Raw genomic sequence first — 18,186 nt, 5'->3', positions numbered from 1 at the left:
TGGAAGCAGAGCATCCCCCAGAGCTGGAGGGAGGCAGGGAAGGGGTGTTGTCACTGAAAGGGCGCTGCTGGGAAAGACCCATGGCAAAGATTTCCCCTCTTTGGGGGGAAAATTCTTTCCCTGTGCATTACTGATCTGGGGAAGCAGAGGCTGAGTCTGACAGAGGGAAGCTCTGGGCTGGGGCACTCACCAGGAAGGCACAGAGCATGTAGAAGCTGATGAAATAGAAGACGGCGAAGCTGCTGCCACACGAGTGATCGGCTTCCGTGGAGTTGGCCGGCTCCGACTCCGGGTCACACTTCTTGTCCGGGAGACATGCCAGCATGATTTCCTGCCAGGCCTCACCTGTGGCACACCTGGGCAAGGCAGAGGGCAGGGGGAGACAGCAGTGACCTTGGATGTGACAGGGACTGGCACATTAGCAACCTGTTCCTGAGAATTTTGTCACTGAGGTCAGTTAAGAGCAAGTTAGGCCGATGGCTTTGACATCCCCTGGCATATCCTGCTCCTCTGTTTGGTTTTGTTGCCATCATTAGCTTATCATTTCTGACTGGCTTTGGCTGCTGTGGGTATGGGCCTCTCACATTCCAAGCAGAATCACGGAGATGTGTGTGACATGGCTATGGATTGCATCTAAAGAATCCCTTCAAAATTATGACAGTGATGAATTTGTGCCAATTTCCCACCCCTTCAGCACCCCTCCCTGGCCCCAGCAAGAGTAGGACGATGTGCTAAGCTGAGCTGGGCATGGCCATGCCTAAGCACGAGTTCACCATGTCCCTTTCCCTGCTAGAAGTCACTCTGGCCAGATTTGAACCAAAGAAGGTTTTGATGCATATCAGCTTTGGAGAGCACTGAAATCTGGCTACCTTCCTTCTGTGGAGGAAGGCTCGTGTCCCTCCCCAGCACTGAGAGCATTACCAGGGTGAGCTGCTGGGCTGCAAGGGACTTAATGGACTGCTCCTTCCATCTGACATAATTCCCAGGCTCCCCCACTGAAGGACAACATGTTACTACTCACCTCGGGAACATGACACGGTAGGAGGAGATAAGCTGTGCCCGAGAGCAGAGGAATCGTGCTCCCAGGCTGACACAATGCAGAGCTGTCATGTACCCACCTGAAAAGCAGCAGCACTGCCTGGGGGAAGGTCTGGAAGTTATTGTTGCGGTTGATTTCTGTGGTATCGTTCAGCGCAATTTTACCAAACACCTGGCAGAAAGCAGAGAGCTTTTTAGATTAGCCCTGCAAAATCCCCATACCTCTTGTCACCTTTAGCTCTTGGCCTCACCCTGACTCTGATATTTAATGGAATCTGCTCTTCTATTAAAATAATATTTTCTGTGTGTCTTTCATATTTGTTGTTGCTTCCCTGGCTTCTGCTTTATAACCAGAAAAGCACTAATTTTGCAATAAGAAGCATATTGTGTCAAAACAAGGTGTCTTTCCTTATTCATACACTGAATACATGACGTGGGGCTTTGTTTTAACAGGCATTCAGCTGGGGAGTCCAGCTGAAAGAAATCAGTAACAGACAAGAAAAGGCTCCTTCCTTCATTGCTTATCTGTCTTTGTCAGGATGAAATGATAGCAAAAGACCAGCAGCTGCAAAGCCTTGAGCTTCCATCTCTGTGGGGGGCCTTGGATCTTCACAAAGCAATGTAAATACATTGCCTTGGATCTGGAATTGTCCAAATGCCTGCCCTTCTATAGTCCTGCTTGTCACCAGCAGGTGTTTCAGGGGTCCTCCCAGATTGCAGCAGCATAAAGATGATGATCAGATCTGCCCAGACAAGGATGCCCTAGAGTTTCCTCCCATGCCACACCAACTAGTTCATCCAGCCATGGCATGAAGCCTGCAACCATCAGCAAACCTTTTTAGGGGCCTGTCTTTGGGTGTGAAGTCCCCAGTACAGCAGAGTTCCAGGCTTCTTTAAAAATTCTTGGATAGCTGTGGTACTTTCAGGCAGTGGGACTGAGAGCTTAAACAAACCTTGTGTGGCAGAAAGGTCTCTACACAGCACAGTCAGGACTATTTATTCCCCATTGATAACAAGGTGGCAGAGATCTCTGGGGCTGAGAGCTGTAATCTCTCTGTAGCCAAAACAGAGCAACTCTGAGAGAACACCCAGCTTCTTTTCAAGGAAATGTCACTGATAATTAGCACCCCCAGAGAAACAACGACATGGAGAGGAGCACAGGGACAATGGTGGGATGGCCTTGCCAGACAGAGGGAGGGTCAGCACAGGGCAGTTTTCCTCAGGGGTTCCTCATGGATGCATGGATCTTCCCCTGCCTGCCCAGCCCCACGCCACAGGCAGCCCTGACTGCCCCGTTGCACTGAGCTTGAGCTGAGGCATCCCATATTTATAATTTCAAGCAAATGTAGCTAAGGGAGCTTCCCATGATCTTCCTTTCCACCCTACAGCTTCCCTCACGCAGGAGGCAGCAGCTGCTGTGGGTGTTCTGCATTAGGCACCTGGGAGGAGCTGTAAGTGGAGGTTCCTCCCTCACAGCCTCTCCAATCTGTGCCTCCTGGGCCATCCTAGAGCAGATTCATTCATCAGCATCAACCTGGATTGTTCCCACTTGAGCACATCAGGTAGTGAGGCTTGAATGTTGTTACGCTCTAGGTTGTGGCAGTAGCTGCCATAAAGTAGTAGGTCTCCTTTATATGGGAAATTCTGATATTTTTATCAGTTCTGGTACATCCAGTCTTTCATGGTAGCTGCTTAATGGAGTGAGGGATGATTTTCCTTCCTACGTGTCCCTGAGTGTGAGGGAGCTCTGTGTGTCAGCACGTTCAAGAGAGCTGAACACAAAATGTCTGAGATGCCATTTGGACAAAAAGTGATAATCACAGGTCTGTGGGCTCTGGGCAAACAGGGAAAATAAAAAATTTGGTTTTCTTATTGGAAGACATGAGGGCATGAAGCAACCTACTGAAAGATCAATGTGAAAGGCAGATGTATGATCTTCAGGCTGCTGAGATGATTTAAACAGAGGCTTGAATGGAAACCAAGGGTTAAATAGGTAACCTAGAACCAGCTGAAAGAAAAAGGGGTAGAATTACAGAATAAAGCATCTGGCCCTGGTGGTGCCCTGGCCACTGTAGATCCCATCTGTGTGGGTGCTTGGAAGTCACTCATAATGCTTTGTACAGTGATGTAATATCAGCTTAATACTCTGAAGTGATTTTCTGTGTAGCACAGGTAATTCTGTAAGATCTTGGCCATCTTAGGTATTAAAACTGGCAAGTTTACAGTATGAGCTTAGTAGAGTAAATGACAGCTGTGATTACTGGGGCTATTGAGATAACCTGTGATAATTCAAGAAAATGTGATTATAATAACAGGAAACAAATTAAAACAAGGTCGCAGAGGTCAGATGAATTTCATTACAAATTCTGTTGCCATTGTGAAATCAAGAAGCCTGTCAAGTTTGAAGACCTCTGGAAGCAATTATGCCATGCCTTTCCATACTGTGGCCTCTGATCCCAGATGGCTGACTTGTCTGAGAATTTTGATTAACATGGAGGTGGAAAGTGAAGCTTAGCTTGAAAAGGAGCACAGCAAATGAGGTTGGGACTGTCACAGGCTGTGCCTATATCCCGTGCTGTCCTCAATGGTGTCTGTGCAACATCAGTTCCTTGCACAGGTGAATGCTCAGGATGATTCCAAGTGCATTTTGCAAACTGAGTAAGATGTTGTGTTGATGTGAGTGTTGGTACATTGGGTCTGATCCCATATTTACCTTCATGGGTGTAGATCAAAAGCTGCTTTGTACAACTCAGTGGAAGTTATGCCAGTGTGAAAGAGATGCAAGAGAACATTTCGGTTTGCTCAGTGCAGCATGGCCATAAGCCCACTTAAAAATCTGTTTTGGACCAACAAGCAAGGCAGTAAATCTTCTTTGTGGATATTCCTTTGAGAATGTGGAGGGCAGGCATGGTCCTTTTCCTGTTTGCATATTGTATTCTGCCCTTATGGGGTAAATTTTTGTATTTGCTTGCTTTTTTTCTGCAGCGTGTTGCAAGTACCCAGTCAGATGAGGTTCTCCAGCCAAGGTTAGCTTGCATCTCACCTTACTGGGTGAAAACATTGCTGTACCACACACTGATGTAGTTACCCTGTAAGCCTGTTCCCATGCTCTAGCAGAAGACAGACACACACACCCGAGCTCTTTAAGCATCACTTACCTGCATCCCAATCACAGCGTAGATGAAGAACAACATCACTATTAAAAGAGCCACGTAGGGGAGAGCCTGGAAACGAAAGGGAAAAAAAGAGAGCGCTGTGTCTGAGCCTGGTCGGTGCTGGCTTTGGGACAGGGGCGAGGCTGGCCCCAGCGTGGCTCTGTAGTGCGGGCAGTGGCCACTAGATGCCTCTACAGACCCACGCTTGGTTGCCCGCCCAGCCCAGCGGGCTCGGCTCTGTGCCATGGGGGATGGATGGATGGATGGAGCTCCGCCGCCTTTCTGCCGCTCCCGCCCTTGACCGAGCCAGGAAAGCGGGGTAAACCACTGTCTACACCTGCTTACCAGGAGGAGAAAGCTCTCACAGCCAGCAGTACTCTGGCACTAATGGCAGTGTGATGTTTCCCTGCATCCAGAATGGTGAAATAAAAGATGCAACAGCTGGCGGAATCTCAATTCAAGGCTTCTGCTACAATGGCTGGTACCACCCTAAGTACCTAAAGCAGCATCAGCACCTTCCTGTTCAGTGTTAGGTGTCCCTGATGGTGTCTGCCATGCAGCCAGTGTCAGCGATCAGCTGCTGACGAGGAAATGCAGAGCTCTGATATGCAGAGCTGCCTCCCAAGGAAGGGGTCAGTGCAATCAGCCAAGTGCTGAGTGCTCCTGCTTTCCTCCACCACTGACAGGAATCAAGGGCTCGGGACTTCATGGGCTCAGGCTTTTCAGAAGGAATCTTTTGAAATATCTAGTGATCAAAGCAGAGGCTTTCAGACCTTGCTTCAGAGGAAATGGGTGGACACATTCACTCTGAAAATGTGAGCACAGTCCCTGATCTAGATTTTGAACACCCAGTTTCACAGAATATAATGAGCCTACAACATTATCAGAGGGCTGCAGCATCCTATCAGAGGGAGACAGGCTGAGAGAGTTGGGATTGTTCAGCCTGGAGAAGAGAAGGCTCCAGAGAGACTCTAGAGTACCTTCCAATACCTAAAGGGGGCCTACAATAAAGGCACAGAGGGATTTTTGTCAAGGGCATGCAGTGATAGGAGAAGGGGCGATGGTTTTAAACTGAAAGAGTGCAGGTTTAGATTAAATACTAGGAAGAAATTCTTTACTATATGGGTGGGTGAGACCTGAACAGGTTACTCAGAGAAGCTGTGGCTGCCCCATCCTTGGGAGTGTTCAAGGCCAGGTTGCACGGAGCTCTGAACAATCTGGTCTAGTAGAAGGTGTCCCTGCCCATGGCAGAGTGGTTGGAACTAGGTGATCTTTAAGGTCTCTTCCAACCCAAACACTTCTGTAATCCTAAATTCAACACAACTGAATCCCACAGGAAAACATGAGGGAATATTTTCACTGGCCACCATGGAGATTTGACTAAGATCTGCATAAATCATCTCAAAGAGATCTGAATATTAAAATGGCAAAAAAATAATCAAATCCTTTGGACAATGTCTGTAATTATCACCTTGAGTCTCAGGACAGATTCCTCTGGCTTTTTAGGCGGCCAGACAAATTGGTGTGTTTACCTCACAATGTCACCGAAGAGACCACCAGCTCAGAACTGGGCTCCAAACATTTTGTGATTATTTAGGTGGGACTTGATACACACAATACCTAAGAGCTCCTGGGACAGTGTCCAGACAGGACCTGAGGTGTATAACCTTAACAGCACTTCTGTTTTCTGACAGTACTTCTGTTTTTCCCATCCAAATGGGAATGGGAAAGTGTTTTCTGTCCTCCCTGTCTGCCCTTTTTCATGTTCTGCTCAGTCCATTCCTCTCCATTAATGCACCTTCCTGCTCATCCCTGTCCTTGCTCCCCATGGCTCCTCCAGCTTCCCATATTCCATGTTTCTGTCTCTGTCCTCCTCTGGCTCTGTCCTTCCTTGGCGTCACCACTTTGTCCTTGTCATTCCCACGGCCCTGCCGTGCCCTCAGCACCCTCTCACTTCCTACTCCTCCCACTCCCAGGCTGACCCTGTAGCTGTCTCTGCAGACGGAAACCCCGCGGAGCATTTTCCCACCGCTCTGCCCGGAGCCCCAGCCTGTACGTCAGCGCTCCATGCCATGCCCAGGGCACGTGGCAGTGACCACGGGATCTGACTCCATGGGTTCCTTGCTTATTGGGCTGCCCTGTGTGAGCAGAGAGGCTTTCTGGAAGCATGTGGGGACACTGAAGAAGTTGTGCCAAAGTCTGCTGGGATCCCACATTCTGACAGCGGGAGTGGCTGGATCAAGAGCAGCACAGTGGCTATTCTCAGCTACCAAAGGAGCCTCCCGGTAGCTGCAAGAGGAGGAGCTTGGAGCAGAGAATTCCATGTTATAAATGGCTAAAGGCTTTCAAGGGAAAAGATGCTTGCAATGCTGCCTGTTTTTTCCCCTCCCCTGCTGTGGAGGATCCCTCCCTTCATCCTTTCTCCCACCACCCTACAGCCCTGCCTGAAGTGACTCTCCAGTTGAAGAGGTCTGGAGGTCACTGGAGGGAAGTACCAGGTGCTCCCTTTCCCATCCATCTCCTCCTCTCCAGCCATGAGCCTTGAAAAGTTCAGCTCAGGGCAAGCTACTGCCAGAGAGGCTGGACGGGCACAGGGGCAAGGGGAGGAGAGGCAGGAACTGGAAAGTGTGACTGTGTCCCCTGCATCAGGGCTGGCTGAGCTGTGCCAAGGGAATCTCATTCCTACGCACGCAAACAAAATGGTTCCCAGTGCTCAAATAACAACCTGGAAGTTGGCCACTCTGCAAGCAATGGAAAAAGTCACTGTGGTATGGATGTGCCAGAAACCTGCCGTGCAGGGTTACGTCCTCTGGCAGTCAGGGAGTGTGCAAAATGAGTCCTTTGGTGGTCTGGCTACTGGGACCACTGGGAGCTGCACTGGAATAAGTCCGTGCTGATCCCTGGTGTGCACGTGTGCTACTTCTGCTGAGAAGAGACAGAAATTGCAATGAGCTGCAGCACTGCAGGCTTTGGTCCCAGCTTGTGTTGTCACTGGTGAGGTTTAAGTTTTAAATATGGGTCAGTTCCTTTCCCATATGAGTCAATACCAAAGTTATTGACCACTTACAGCCTCAGTCTGAGGGCTATGTAGGTGCTGTTTCAAGACTTGTGTGTTGCACAAGTTACTCTTTCATGCTTTTGCCCAGTGGTGTGTTCTGCATATTTGCTCACGTTTAGACCACCATTTGTATTCCTGTGCTGTATTTCCCTGTCGATTCCTTTGGATAAGCCCCAGCTAACATCCAGGTTGTGCTGGTCCAGGAAATCCAGGTCAAGTACTTTTAGAATGCAGGAATATGCCATGCTTTATCTCTAACTATCATTTTACTATATGTGGCTAGGTTTTTTCTAGCAAATAACTGGGGTGTTTGCTTTCCTCCAAAGGTGATTATTCTTATCCAGTCTGATATTCTTCACTTCCTCCTATCCACTCTGGAACTTTACCTACCACTGAAATGTGATCTGTCTCCAGAGAAAAAAAGCAGCAGAAATTTAATAACTTGGCATTGTTACCAGCTCAAAAGAGTAGGGCTAAAAAGGTGAATTCTTCCTGGATGAAAGTATGGAGGCCACACACCTCTAATACTCACTGGAAATCCTCAAAACAAGGCTTAAAGGAAACTTAATTGAGACACAGCCCTTCCCTCCATAGCTGTGCATTTCACTTAGAGGTACACATATGAAATACAGCTCAAATAAGGGAAAAAAAAAAAAAAAAGAGAGATCAAAGGGTTACAGACAGGCAGTAATTGAGTTGAACTGAACTATTAAGGCTGTTCAGGAGGGTCTCAAGCAATTACTCATGCTTTAAAGATGAAACTCATACCCAGGCAGTCATTCCCTGCGAGTTCCATTTACTTGGCTCATTTGTGCCACCACTCCCCAGGCACTGGGGTGAAACCTCTCCCGGAGAGGCCACCAACGGAAATCAAAAGGAGTTAGGTCTTAGAGATAATGAAGGAATACCTGGAAGGACTTGATGAAGGTCCAAAGCAGTGTCCGGATGCCCTCCCCTCGGCTCAGGAGCTTCACGAGACGCATCACACGGAAGAGTCGGAAGAAGGTGATTGAGATGCGAGAGTTTTCCTCTGCGTTCTGGAAGCCATTGGCACAGAGGCAGGAGTTACAACAGCACGAGAGCAACGAGGGCCCTGGGCCACAGAGGAGGCTACGCCGAGGGTTCACTGCACTGTTCCTTGTCCTGCTACTGCTCCCTGGGCTTCCGCTCCCCGGCACCCCAGGGACAGGCCAAGGCTGCCCTGTCTCCCGTGGTGGGGAGGCTGCTCTGTGAGGTCCCTCAAAGCCAGCAGCCTCTCCCTTCAGTTAGCTTGGGCTTTCAGGGGTTGGGGATAGGATATGTTCATGCCCCTCCAGTACATCTCCTCACATTGGAAAGAGGCAATTCCCCTTTGAGCTTGCACTGGAGGAGAAAGACACTTTCCCTTTTGGCCTGTCTTGAGTGTTTCACCCCAGTGAGTGCCTCAGCCAGCAGTTCTGGTGAATCTGGTGTCAGGCACCAGCCATGTGCTGCTTGTTCTGCTGGGAAACAGGAGCAGGTCCCAGATTTGCCCCTGGCTGCAAAACCCCACAGGGGCACCCGACGCTGTGTGTTGGTGTCACTGGCACCACTGCCAGCCTGGCTGTCCCTGTGCTGCTGTGGCCGTGCTCCTGCAGGCTGGCCCTGGTCACTCGCTCCCACTGCTGGGCCTTTCTCATTTCTCATGACCCCTTTGTATTTCTCACAGTCTGCACACTGACTTTTGTTTTTTTAAAAACATTTTATTTTGGCTCCGCTGCTACTGTTCGAGCGTGGAGTATTTTAAAATAGTCTTTCTTATGGCCTGTTTTTTCTCACAGCATCTGCTTTGTCCCTAAGCATTTTCCCCTGGGGTTGTAACAAGCTCTGACGTTCCTCAGCCTTCACATGTGTGAAGGCAACATCCATCTGAAGGCTGCTGCAGCAGCAGGCTCACCTGGCCTTGGCAGAGGACTTGCTGCCTAGCTCAAGGGCACAGCAAATGCCAAGTTTTCCAGTTTATTAACCCCCTAAAATAGCCAAGCCTGTGAAGCTGGTGCCTTCCGGTAGCAGCACTGTGGGAATGTGACCTCCTGTCACAGGGGGAGATAACACTGTCACCCTGCCACTTGACCTGCTGTGGAGCAAAGTGCATGGAAACCCTCTCTCTGTCCCCACCCAGGCTGCAAAGACTGCAGTTTGAGTCTAAACACCACCAAAAGAGCAATATTTAGGAGGAAGAAACAGTGCAGATCACCCCTGCTGTTAACTACTCACCACTGTGTAAACCAAGAGAGAACAGACCCTTTGGATTTCCTGTCACTGGGCAGTGAAAACAGCAGCTGCTTGCCTGTCTGCTTCTGACAAAACCCAAGGCACAGGAGCACCTGGGTGGATGTTTCTGGGATGAAATGCCCAGATGCAGATGTGTACCTGGGTGTGCTCCTGTTGCTGAGCCAGGGTGAGTTGAGTGGTGCTCAGCTCTGTCCCTGTCCCTACACAGGGGCTGTAGCTGTGTGCTGGGTGTCACCCCTGCTTGCACAGAGAGCTCAGCACCATGTGGAACAGCTCAGGATTGCACCCAGCTGCAGTTTGTCTGTCTGTCTGTGGTGTGTCTGTCACCAGGTAACTTACTCCAGGCTGTACCAAAGGCTGCCACTCGCTGCCCGTGGAGTAACTGGGTGAAAAAGATTAGGGAAACAGGCTGTGTCATGAAAAGCCTGAGTGCTCCCTACACCTCATATCACCCTTGTTTGATTACTTGGACGTCAGGCTGTGTGCTTCAGCAGATTGGAGGGAGTTGCTCTGAGGTGAAGGAGGGAATGTGGCCTCCAAGGAATCAAAAATCATGGCACTGAATACTGTCAGTGCTGCAGTCCCAGAGGGATAACTGTAAGGTCAAATACCTCTTCCAGTCCTGTAGAAGCCAAGCTCTAATACCATCTAAAACAGAGCTGAGGTACAAATTTAGAGGTTGTATGGACAGCAATCATGCTGTGGTTGTGACTAAAAAACCAGGGTTTTCTTATTCTATCTGCTGTTCTTCTGGTTGGCTTGGCTCTTTAGGTGGCATCAAGTTGGGACATGGGTCTGGACAGAGGTTTTAGTATTCCTTTGTCCTTCCTTCCTAGAGGAGGCAGCTACTGTAGGCAGAAATTTCTCTCTGCCCTCCCGGTCCTGGAGCAGGCAAAGTCTAAGCAGCAGATAAAATAGAACAAGTCCCTCCCTGATGCAAATCTGCAACTTACTGGCATCAAACCACTTAGCCAAAAACTCAGCGATGCCTCAGCAGATTACGGTCATTTTAAAACTAGGTGGCTGTAGATTAGCTGATGCTTGAGTAGCCCTGCTTTCTTCCTCCTGGCTTTCATCCAGCTTTTTGAAGGCGTATCCTTGCCAGAGGAGGGAGGTTCTGCAGAGTGGCAATCCAGAAACTGGAGCTCTGTGGGGGTGGTGTGGGAACTGCCTCGCACACCAAGGCAGCAGTGTTTTGTGCACCATTGCACCAGTTACTCTTTTTTGTGCAAAATATGAACCCAAGTGTTATAATGAACCACCTCATTGAAGAGGAGCTTCAGAGTCCCAACCCTTTTTTTCCTGGAGGCTTGGACATGAAGTCACGCTGCAAACTCATTCAGTGTCACATTGATAGTGACACAGGGACATAGTTTGTGGCTAACAAGAAATCTTACCAGGTCCAGTTCTCTCTTGGTGGTTCATTAGAAGGCAGAACAACAGTTAACTTGACCATAGGAAAGCTCAGGATGCACAAGAGATACACATGTGCAGCATATTCACAGCTCATGTGAACACCAGACTCACACCAATACATGACATGGCAGCTTCATGCACAAATAACTAGGCTGGGCTTGGAGAGAGAACTTGTGATCACGGAGAAGAGAAAAAAGGAGTGTGTTAGAAAGAGTGTCACAGAAGCTGGGAGGGTGGTCTGTATTTTTGGTCTTACCATAGAGGAAGAGCATTGGGTATGTTCAGCTGGCTTTAAAGAAAGGCAGACAGAAATAAGCTGTAATAAGTCTCCAATCAAGAGCCCTAGTAAACTAGGTCTTGGCTAACACAGGAGCAACAAAATGGCAGAAGAGGGCAAAAGGGAATTTGAAAGAAATGCACAAGAGGCTGGGCTTGTTCCCTAGGATGCCCAGGATTAAGGCTGGCTGTGGCAGAAGTGGGTACAACTGCCTCTGAATTTGATGTAATTCAAACTCTCTCCACTACCACCACATGTGAGTCACGCAGTGTCTCCTGAGTGCTGGACACCCTGGCAGTGGAGGTACTGCTCTGGTAAAACGTTTCTTGTATCAGCACTACAGGTTCAATGCAGGGGCTGATTTGGCTCTCCAGCTCAGATCCAGGCCATGTCTGCACAGGGACCAGCCAGCTTCCAGTGCATCCGTCTGATTTGTAAACCCATAATATCCCAGGGCTAAAGCAACACTTTCTGTTTATATATCCCCATTCCCTTACACACAGTTCTGGGTGAGGCAATGGGTTGGGAGAATCTAACTGGCTCTTGGCAGCCCTGCAACACCCAGCACCAGCTGTGGAATGTGGGTTGGTGCAGCTAATGAGGTCACTGTACCTTTACCCACCTCACAGCAAAGCTCTAGGCATTCAATGGATGTGCTCTGGGAGGCCAGGCTGAGCTGAGCCCAGCCCTGGTCATGCCTGGAAGAGCCAAATTGCTGCAGACACTCTGCCTGATATTCCTTGATTAACCTCTGGGGCCATTTCCAATACTGAGAGCAATTCTAAAATATACCCAGGGCTGCAAGTATCCTTAGAAGCAGAATTGTAAATTAAATGAAACTGTCTTTATTAGGAGTCCTTCAGTTCAATAGTAACATAATCCTTCAGGTCTAACCTCTACCATATACCAAACCTGTCTGCTACTTTAGCAAAGTGGGAACTGATGTATTTCTTCTTCTGCCAGTGTCAGAATTCCCCTCTAGTGCTATGGAGGACTCCTGCAGCATGTTCCTACTCTCCAAGGATGCTGCAGTAATCAAACTGGCATTGTATTACCTAAAAAAATCCCTGTAGTTTGGATGCACAGCCTATTTTGGTGATATGGGCAAATGAGAGCAATTGAAAACCCAAGGTACACCAACTCATTTAATAATTTGGGTTAATTCATTGGTTTGGTAGTGTCAGCTTTCATTGCTTTCATCCTCCTCTTTCACATGTTTGCTCTTGTGTTTTCAGATCACATACAGGCAAAAGTTGGCTTGAATACCAAATGAAGAAGCAGTGCCCATAGAGACATTTCTTACAGGTCAGGCATAGATTTGGATTTTGTGTTGCTAGGCAAATATCTTTCCAGCAAAATGTTTCTCTGTCCCATCCCCCTTCCTCTTTCTAGTTCTGCAAATCACCTTTTCTAGCAGCAGAAGGACCCTTATTCTGCTGCTTGCTGCATTCCTGGTAGAAGGTACAAAGGTCCTTCAAAATAACTGAAGGAGGTCTGAAAATTGTTGGGATTCTCCATCCTTCCTGGCTGATGGTGTTTGTGCGTCTGTGACTGACAGGCTGAAGAAGCCTTTTGAGGTGCTGTGGGATATTGTGCTTTCATTGTCATTTCTCCTATTCCCTGAGCTAACTGGGCTGTGTTTTAAGATGTGGTCAAAAATGTACCAAATTATCTCACTGCCTATGGCAGAGGCTCAAGAGCAGCACAGGGAAGGTTCTGCTAATGCTGGCAGGTGGGATTTGTACAAACTGTGGCACTGTGGGCTGAGGTTCCTGCTATGCTTGTGCACAGCGTGTGAGTTCATGAGGGGGAAATCAACCCCAGCTTTGGGTTGCTGAATACATTTTTGGATATCCCCAAAAGTTTCAGAAAGGAGACAAATCCTACCACCTGTGCCACGGGGGCACCCCATGGACCTGAGCACAGGTATCAGAACCCATTACTGGAACTTTCAAGTGTGGCCATTCCGAGCTCTAAAGCTGAGAATGCTACTGCTAGATTATCCAAGAATCTTCAGCCTTGCCAGTGATGTGGAATGCCAATTTTAGGACAAGGACAGGCAACTGGCACCTGAGAATGCAGTGGTCACATCAGTTCCCAGAGATGGAGGCATGGTGACAAGCACTTGGAATTAAAGCCTGTGTCTATTGCCATCGGAAGTGGGCAGGACTGAATTTCAACAAACCTCAGAACAATTTGGAAAAACAAACCTTCATCTGTTTGATGTCTCTGGAAGAGCTTTTGCAGAAGCTACACCACTGAGCAGAAAGCACTCGTGGCTGTAGTGTTTAATTTGCAGCTGTCCCTGCTCCTGCATGGGGTTTAACCTGCAAAGGAACTTCGTGGCTTCTGTCCTGCCCTTCTCCTTTGGGGCATGAGTAGCATGAACATTCTGAATGGGAAAGGTCCACAGCAGGGAGATCAGCCAGAGGTGATGTTCTGAGCAGTTTCCCTCGTACAGAAAAGGGATCTGAAGTATAAATCACAAGTGCAAGGCCATATTTAGAGTGATACAGAAGGGAACCTGCAGGCTGAGTGGGAAAAGAAATATCTGAGGCAGGATGCACATGTGTAAAGACACTCAGGGGGATGAGTGCAATGAGAACTGTTTGGGTATTTTTTTTCTTTCTTTTTATGTCACTATATTTAAAAAGGCAACACAGATGTTGAGGAGCAGAAGAGTCCAAGAAAGAGAAGAGAAGGTTCTAGAAGCCCAAGTAAAAATTCCGTAGGATAAAGACTGAGTGATCCCTGAAACATGTCTGAAAACCTCCTCAAAATATTGTTGCCTGCATACATCTCATTCATGTCTTATTCAGTGTGTACCAGAGCACCAGTTTTTTAAACAGATAAATTGCTTCAGTTGCTGCAAACCTGTGAGCATTCTCAGAGCCCCTACAGGCACAAAAGAGGAAGTCAAAGCTTGTGCCCATCATGAAGTTGGGATCCCAGGTAAGGAAGTCTCTGGGAAAAAAGCCAGGATTATTCAATGGAGGGATACTTGAAATCTCAGAGGGCACAGCACTGGATAAGGTAACTGTGTTCCTGGGAATTGTGTTCTGCCTGGGTAGGTGGCAGTGAGGCTTACTGGGAACTACTTGTGAAGAACACAAACCCTCCAGGTCCTGCTGAACCTACATAATGTCTCACAAATAGAACTTGGTGTCTGAAAAAGTTTCTAATGGGTTGTGCTTTGGAAGCTAGGAGAGGATAAAATTTGCACCTCAGAAGAACCAGTCTCAATCTTTCAAGAGCAATACGTAACAGAGTCAATATAGTAGGATGTTTATGCTGTAATGCAATCCATTCTGAAATTCTGAGAAGGAATTATGTGGCTTTTCACACCTGTAAAGACAGCAGCAAAAATATGAACAAAGAGGCTTTGTGTATTCACAGTAGTATCAAAGTTCCCTGAAATATCCATGGCTTAGAATATCTTATGGATAAAGACTTGGAAGAAAACAAGGAGGTGTGTTAATAGGCAGATTCAAATGAAAGTTTCAGTAGGAAATTCCCGAGAAGAGATATTAATCCCACCTCATCCTTGTGGAACACTGGAGACAGAGGACCATGTTGGGAGGTTTGAGCTCCTTTTGACTGTTTTGCTGACAACTCTAATGGCTCTCCAGGGAAGCAGCCCCTGGAAATGCCTGAAAGGGAGCTTCATTAGATCTGTACAGTGTCTGTTTAATCCATATAACCATGGAGGCTCCTCCACTGCTGGGTAAGTATCAGTAGCTGTTGAAGCCTGACTGCACTGAGGTGACAGGACAGGCAGGCAGCATTCCCACTGCTGATGGCAGCAATTTTTTTACACCACAGAACACACTGAAGATGAGTGCAACTCCCTTGGAGTGGATCTAGCCTTTGTTAGGAAGTCCAAACTGATCTTTTCCTTGATGTTTGAGGAGCAGAACTTCCTTGCTGATTACTTTCTTCCTAGCTTTTTACTTTCTAACAACACTTTCATTCATAGGGAGGAATCTCTTTTTTGCAAGAGATAATTCAGCCTTTGTGTTGTGGAGACCATTTAAGTGCTGAATGCACACACAATGTTATAATTGCTTCACTAGAGTTATCTCAGTCAATGTAGAGGTACAACTGCAGCCTCCTAGTTATGCCTGATAGCCCTAGGTTAGAAAAGATGAGAGGAAATGTGTGTTTGAGACGCTGGATATGACAGAGTAACTTACTATTTCTCAGGAGAAGGAGTGGTCAGGTGCTCATGCTGCCTTTTGTGACAAACAATCTGTAATGGCCTTTCTCCACTGAGGAAACTGTGGCTCATGGATGAAGCTTCTAGGAGCCCACTTAGAGCAGCTGGTTGCTGGTGATGGATGTCTGCTAAGGTATTTCCTTGATTGTTGTTGAATTTGGAGAATGAAAAGTTACCCGTGAAGATGCCATATCTGTGGGAAACTTGGTAGTTGGTCTGTCAGCCTTGTCCCATGAGGAAGGGGGTGATACATGTTCACTTCTTGCTTTTTTCTCCTCACTGTGGGAAGGGTGCCTCTGAGAATCTGCTCTGCAGAGCTTGCCTGAGCAGGATGAAGTGTTGTGTAGTCCCTTTGCATTTGTAGGATGTTGGCCTTTTCTAGATCAAGGTCTTTAGGTCTCCTCCAAGAATCCTACTTCAGCCATGCTGCATCTGTGACTTTGGACACAAGATGAAGTGTGGCAAGAGAGATTCTGGGGAAATGAGCTCATCAAAGCCATAGATAAGATGTGGAGGGAAATTAAAAGCACACATTTGGCAATGAGAAACCACACTGCTCTTCTGGAGATGTTTCCTTCCCATGTGGTTACACTGAGATGGGATCTGCAAGGTTGTGAGCTTCAAGAAGAACAAGAATTTACCAAAGTATGGGGGAAAAAAAGAGGTTTAGGAGTTATCTGTGCCACAGAGACATGGTAAAAGAGGACACGACATACTCTTGTATTTGTAGTGTCAAAAATCTGAAGTGACCTCAGGAGGCTGAGTTGCACAAGTCTTTGTGGAGAGCTGGAAAAAGTCAGGGCTTCAAATCAACCTGTCTGCTGGCAGGTAATAGTCTGCCATTCCCCTGGGGAGTTACCACAGCCCTTCCAGAGCCATCTGTCTGCCACTGCTGTCTGAGGTTTTAATCACAAGAGCCCTGGAGATAACCCACCAGCCACCAAAAGCCTGTGAGGTTATTATGAGGCCAGGCAGAAATGTATCTGGTATTTCTCTGACAGGGAATACTACTGGATTGCAGATGACATAATTGTAAATTCCCACAACCTTACAGTGAAATCAAATTATTAGCAGGGGAAAAAAAAAACCCAACAAACAAAAAAATCCCACCCCACAACAACAAATCAGAAAAGCTTCTCAAACTGTGCATTCTTCCTTTAAGTATGGAGCTCTTTTAAAATTTCTGGGAACATTTTGAATAAAACTAGCCAAAATTCATTTTTTTTCCCTGCAAAAATATTTTCTGTTAGAAGAATGCTGATGCTGAAAGTCAAATGTTCTGTAGAAACATGCCAATTCTGAGACAGGCATTTCAGAAATGTAAGGTTGAAATCTCACATTTTGTCCTCACACATTTTAATTTGGTTTACATTTCCATTATAAATCATACATAACTGAGAAAAAAAATCAATGCCAGATTAAACTGCTTTTACTTTACTTAAGCATATGTCTTGAAGCCTGATTATTTCAATAGAAATGATATTTTACTGAAAGTTTTTCAACTTTAAATTTTCCTTCTATTTTAAATCAGAAAAAAATGTTACAAGGGGCTTTTGGAAACAAAAAAAAATCAAGCTTCCCTGTAGCTCTAATTTGGGTGAAGCACTGGAGGATTTTTTTGATAATTTAATGCCTATTAGAAAAGGGAACCCTCTTGCAGGAAAACAGGGACTTGAGGGGTGTGATGCTGCTTTACTGGGGCAAAGGGTGAACACCTTGTGGATTTCCCTGGAAAAAGCTCTGAGGGTGTTCCATTTTATATTCCAGTGCAATATAAAATGCTGATACTCAGTCAGCTCTGCAGAGGAGACTGAGCTCTCCTGCAGCAGGGAGTTAAAATTTCATTTGTTGCAAGGAGGGGAATTAGGGAAAATGCAACATCTGCAAGGAGGTTTGCCATTGCATTTCTGCCTGCATTAACTCATGGGGGCCAAGAGACACCAAGAGTCAGCTCATCCAAATGCAATATATATGCATTTATACTTCACTGATTCCACATGATCTCAGACCTCCGGGGAAACATTACCATATCCCTATGCAACAAAAACCTGTTTGGAATACAGTTCATAAGGGCAAGGTAACTTCTTAAGCAAATGAGTCCTGCAGCTATCAGTTTTTCCCCCTTCATTTCCTATGTATTCTAAGATTTTGAAATTCTGGAGCTTGCTTTTCTAATTAGCTTCTAATATGCAAATCATACAAATTTGAATAGCTTATTCATTAATTTCATATATATATATATATATATCTCCAAAAAATTGTCAGACAGAAGTCTTCTGGATCCAAGTGCTTAAGGTAGATATAAGGAAAGTCAATTGCTTTTATTTGGTTATGCAGATTATCCTAGACTGACAATTAGAGGATAAGTAATGAAAGGGCTGCTTTTTCACACAGCTAAAAGCTCTATTTTTTCCCCATGACTTTCAGAAAAGCAGAACAATTGGTAAAGTATATCTATGCAGATTATTCTTAATTTTCAGGATCTTTTAGTAAACCTTCTCATTAGCTTTGGGAAATCAAGCCTTATGGCAATCAGGCCTGGGGGGCTCCTGAGAAAGAAGCAGATACTAACCACTATCAGAGATGTCGTGCCCATCTGCAGGTACAGCTACTGGCCTGATTCAGGGAGGCAGGTGCAGCCTGCCTGTGTTTTATCATTTGAGTTCTGTGGGACAGGCAGCCAGAAGAAGCCCTAGAACATCTGGATGAGAAGGTGCTGAAGATGAATTGAGCCATGAAAATAAAGGCTACATGTGTGCAGGGCTGTTTGTTT

The 18,186-nt window shown here is 46.7% G+C and overlaps 1 protein-coding gene across 1 annotated transcript in view; it reads right to left on the bottom strand.

Moving 5' to 3' along the window:
- The window catches only part of CACNA1C (calcium voltage-gated channel subunit alpha1 C), a 456,585-nt gene that overhangs the window by 24,384 nt on the left and 414,015 nt on the right, over nt 1-18,186 (bottom strand). Inside the window, exons 32-36 of the mRNA XM_041484502.1 lie at nt 11,177-11,209; nt 8,160-8,288; nt 4,197-4,262; nt 1,119-1,210; nt 191-356 (exon numbers count right to left, since the gene is read on the bottom strand). Of these exons, the coding sequence (XP_041340436.1) occupies nt 191-356; nt 1,119-1,210; nt 4,197-4,262; nt 8,160-8,288; nt 11,177-11,209 (486 nt within the window). The remainder of the gene's footprint in view (nt 1-190; nt 357-1,118; nt 1,211-4,196; nt 4,263-8,159; nt 8,289-11,176; nt 11,210-18,186) is intronic.

Source organism: Pyrgilauda ruficollis, unplaced genomic scaffold (assembly GCF_017590135.1).
Source record: "Pyrgilauda ruficollis isolate IOZ18807 unplaced genomic scaffold, ASM1759013v1 scaffold66, whole genome shotgun sequence".
NCBI lineage: Eukaryota > Metazoa > Chordata > Aves > Passeriformes > Passeridae > Pyrgilauda > Pyrgilauda ruficollis.
This window is presented reverse-complemented; position numbering and strand designations above follow the sequence as displayed.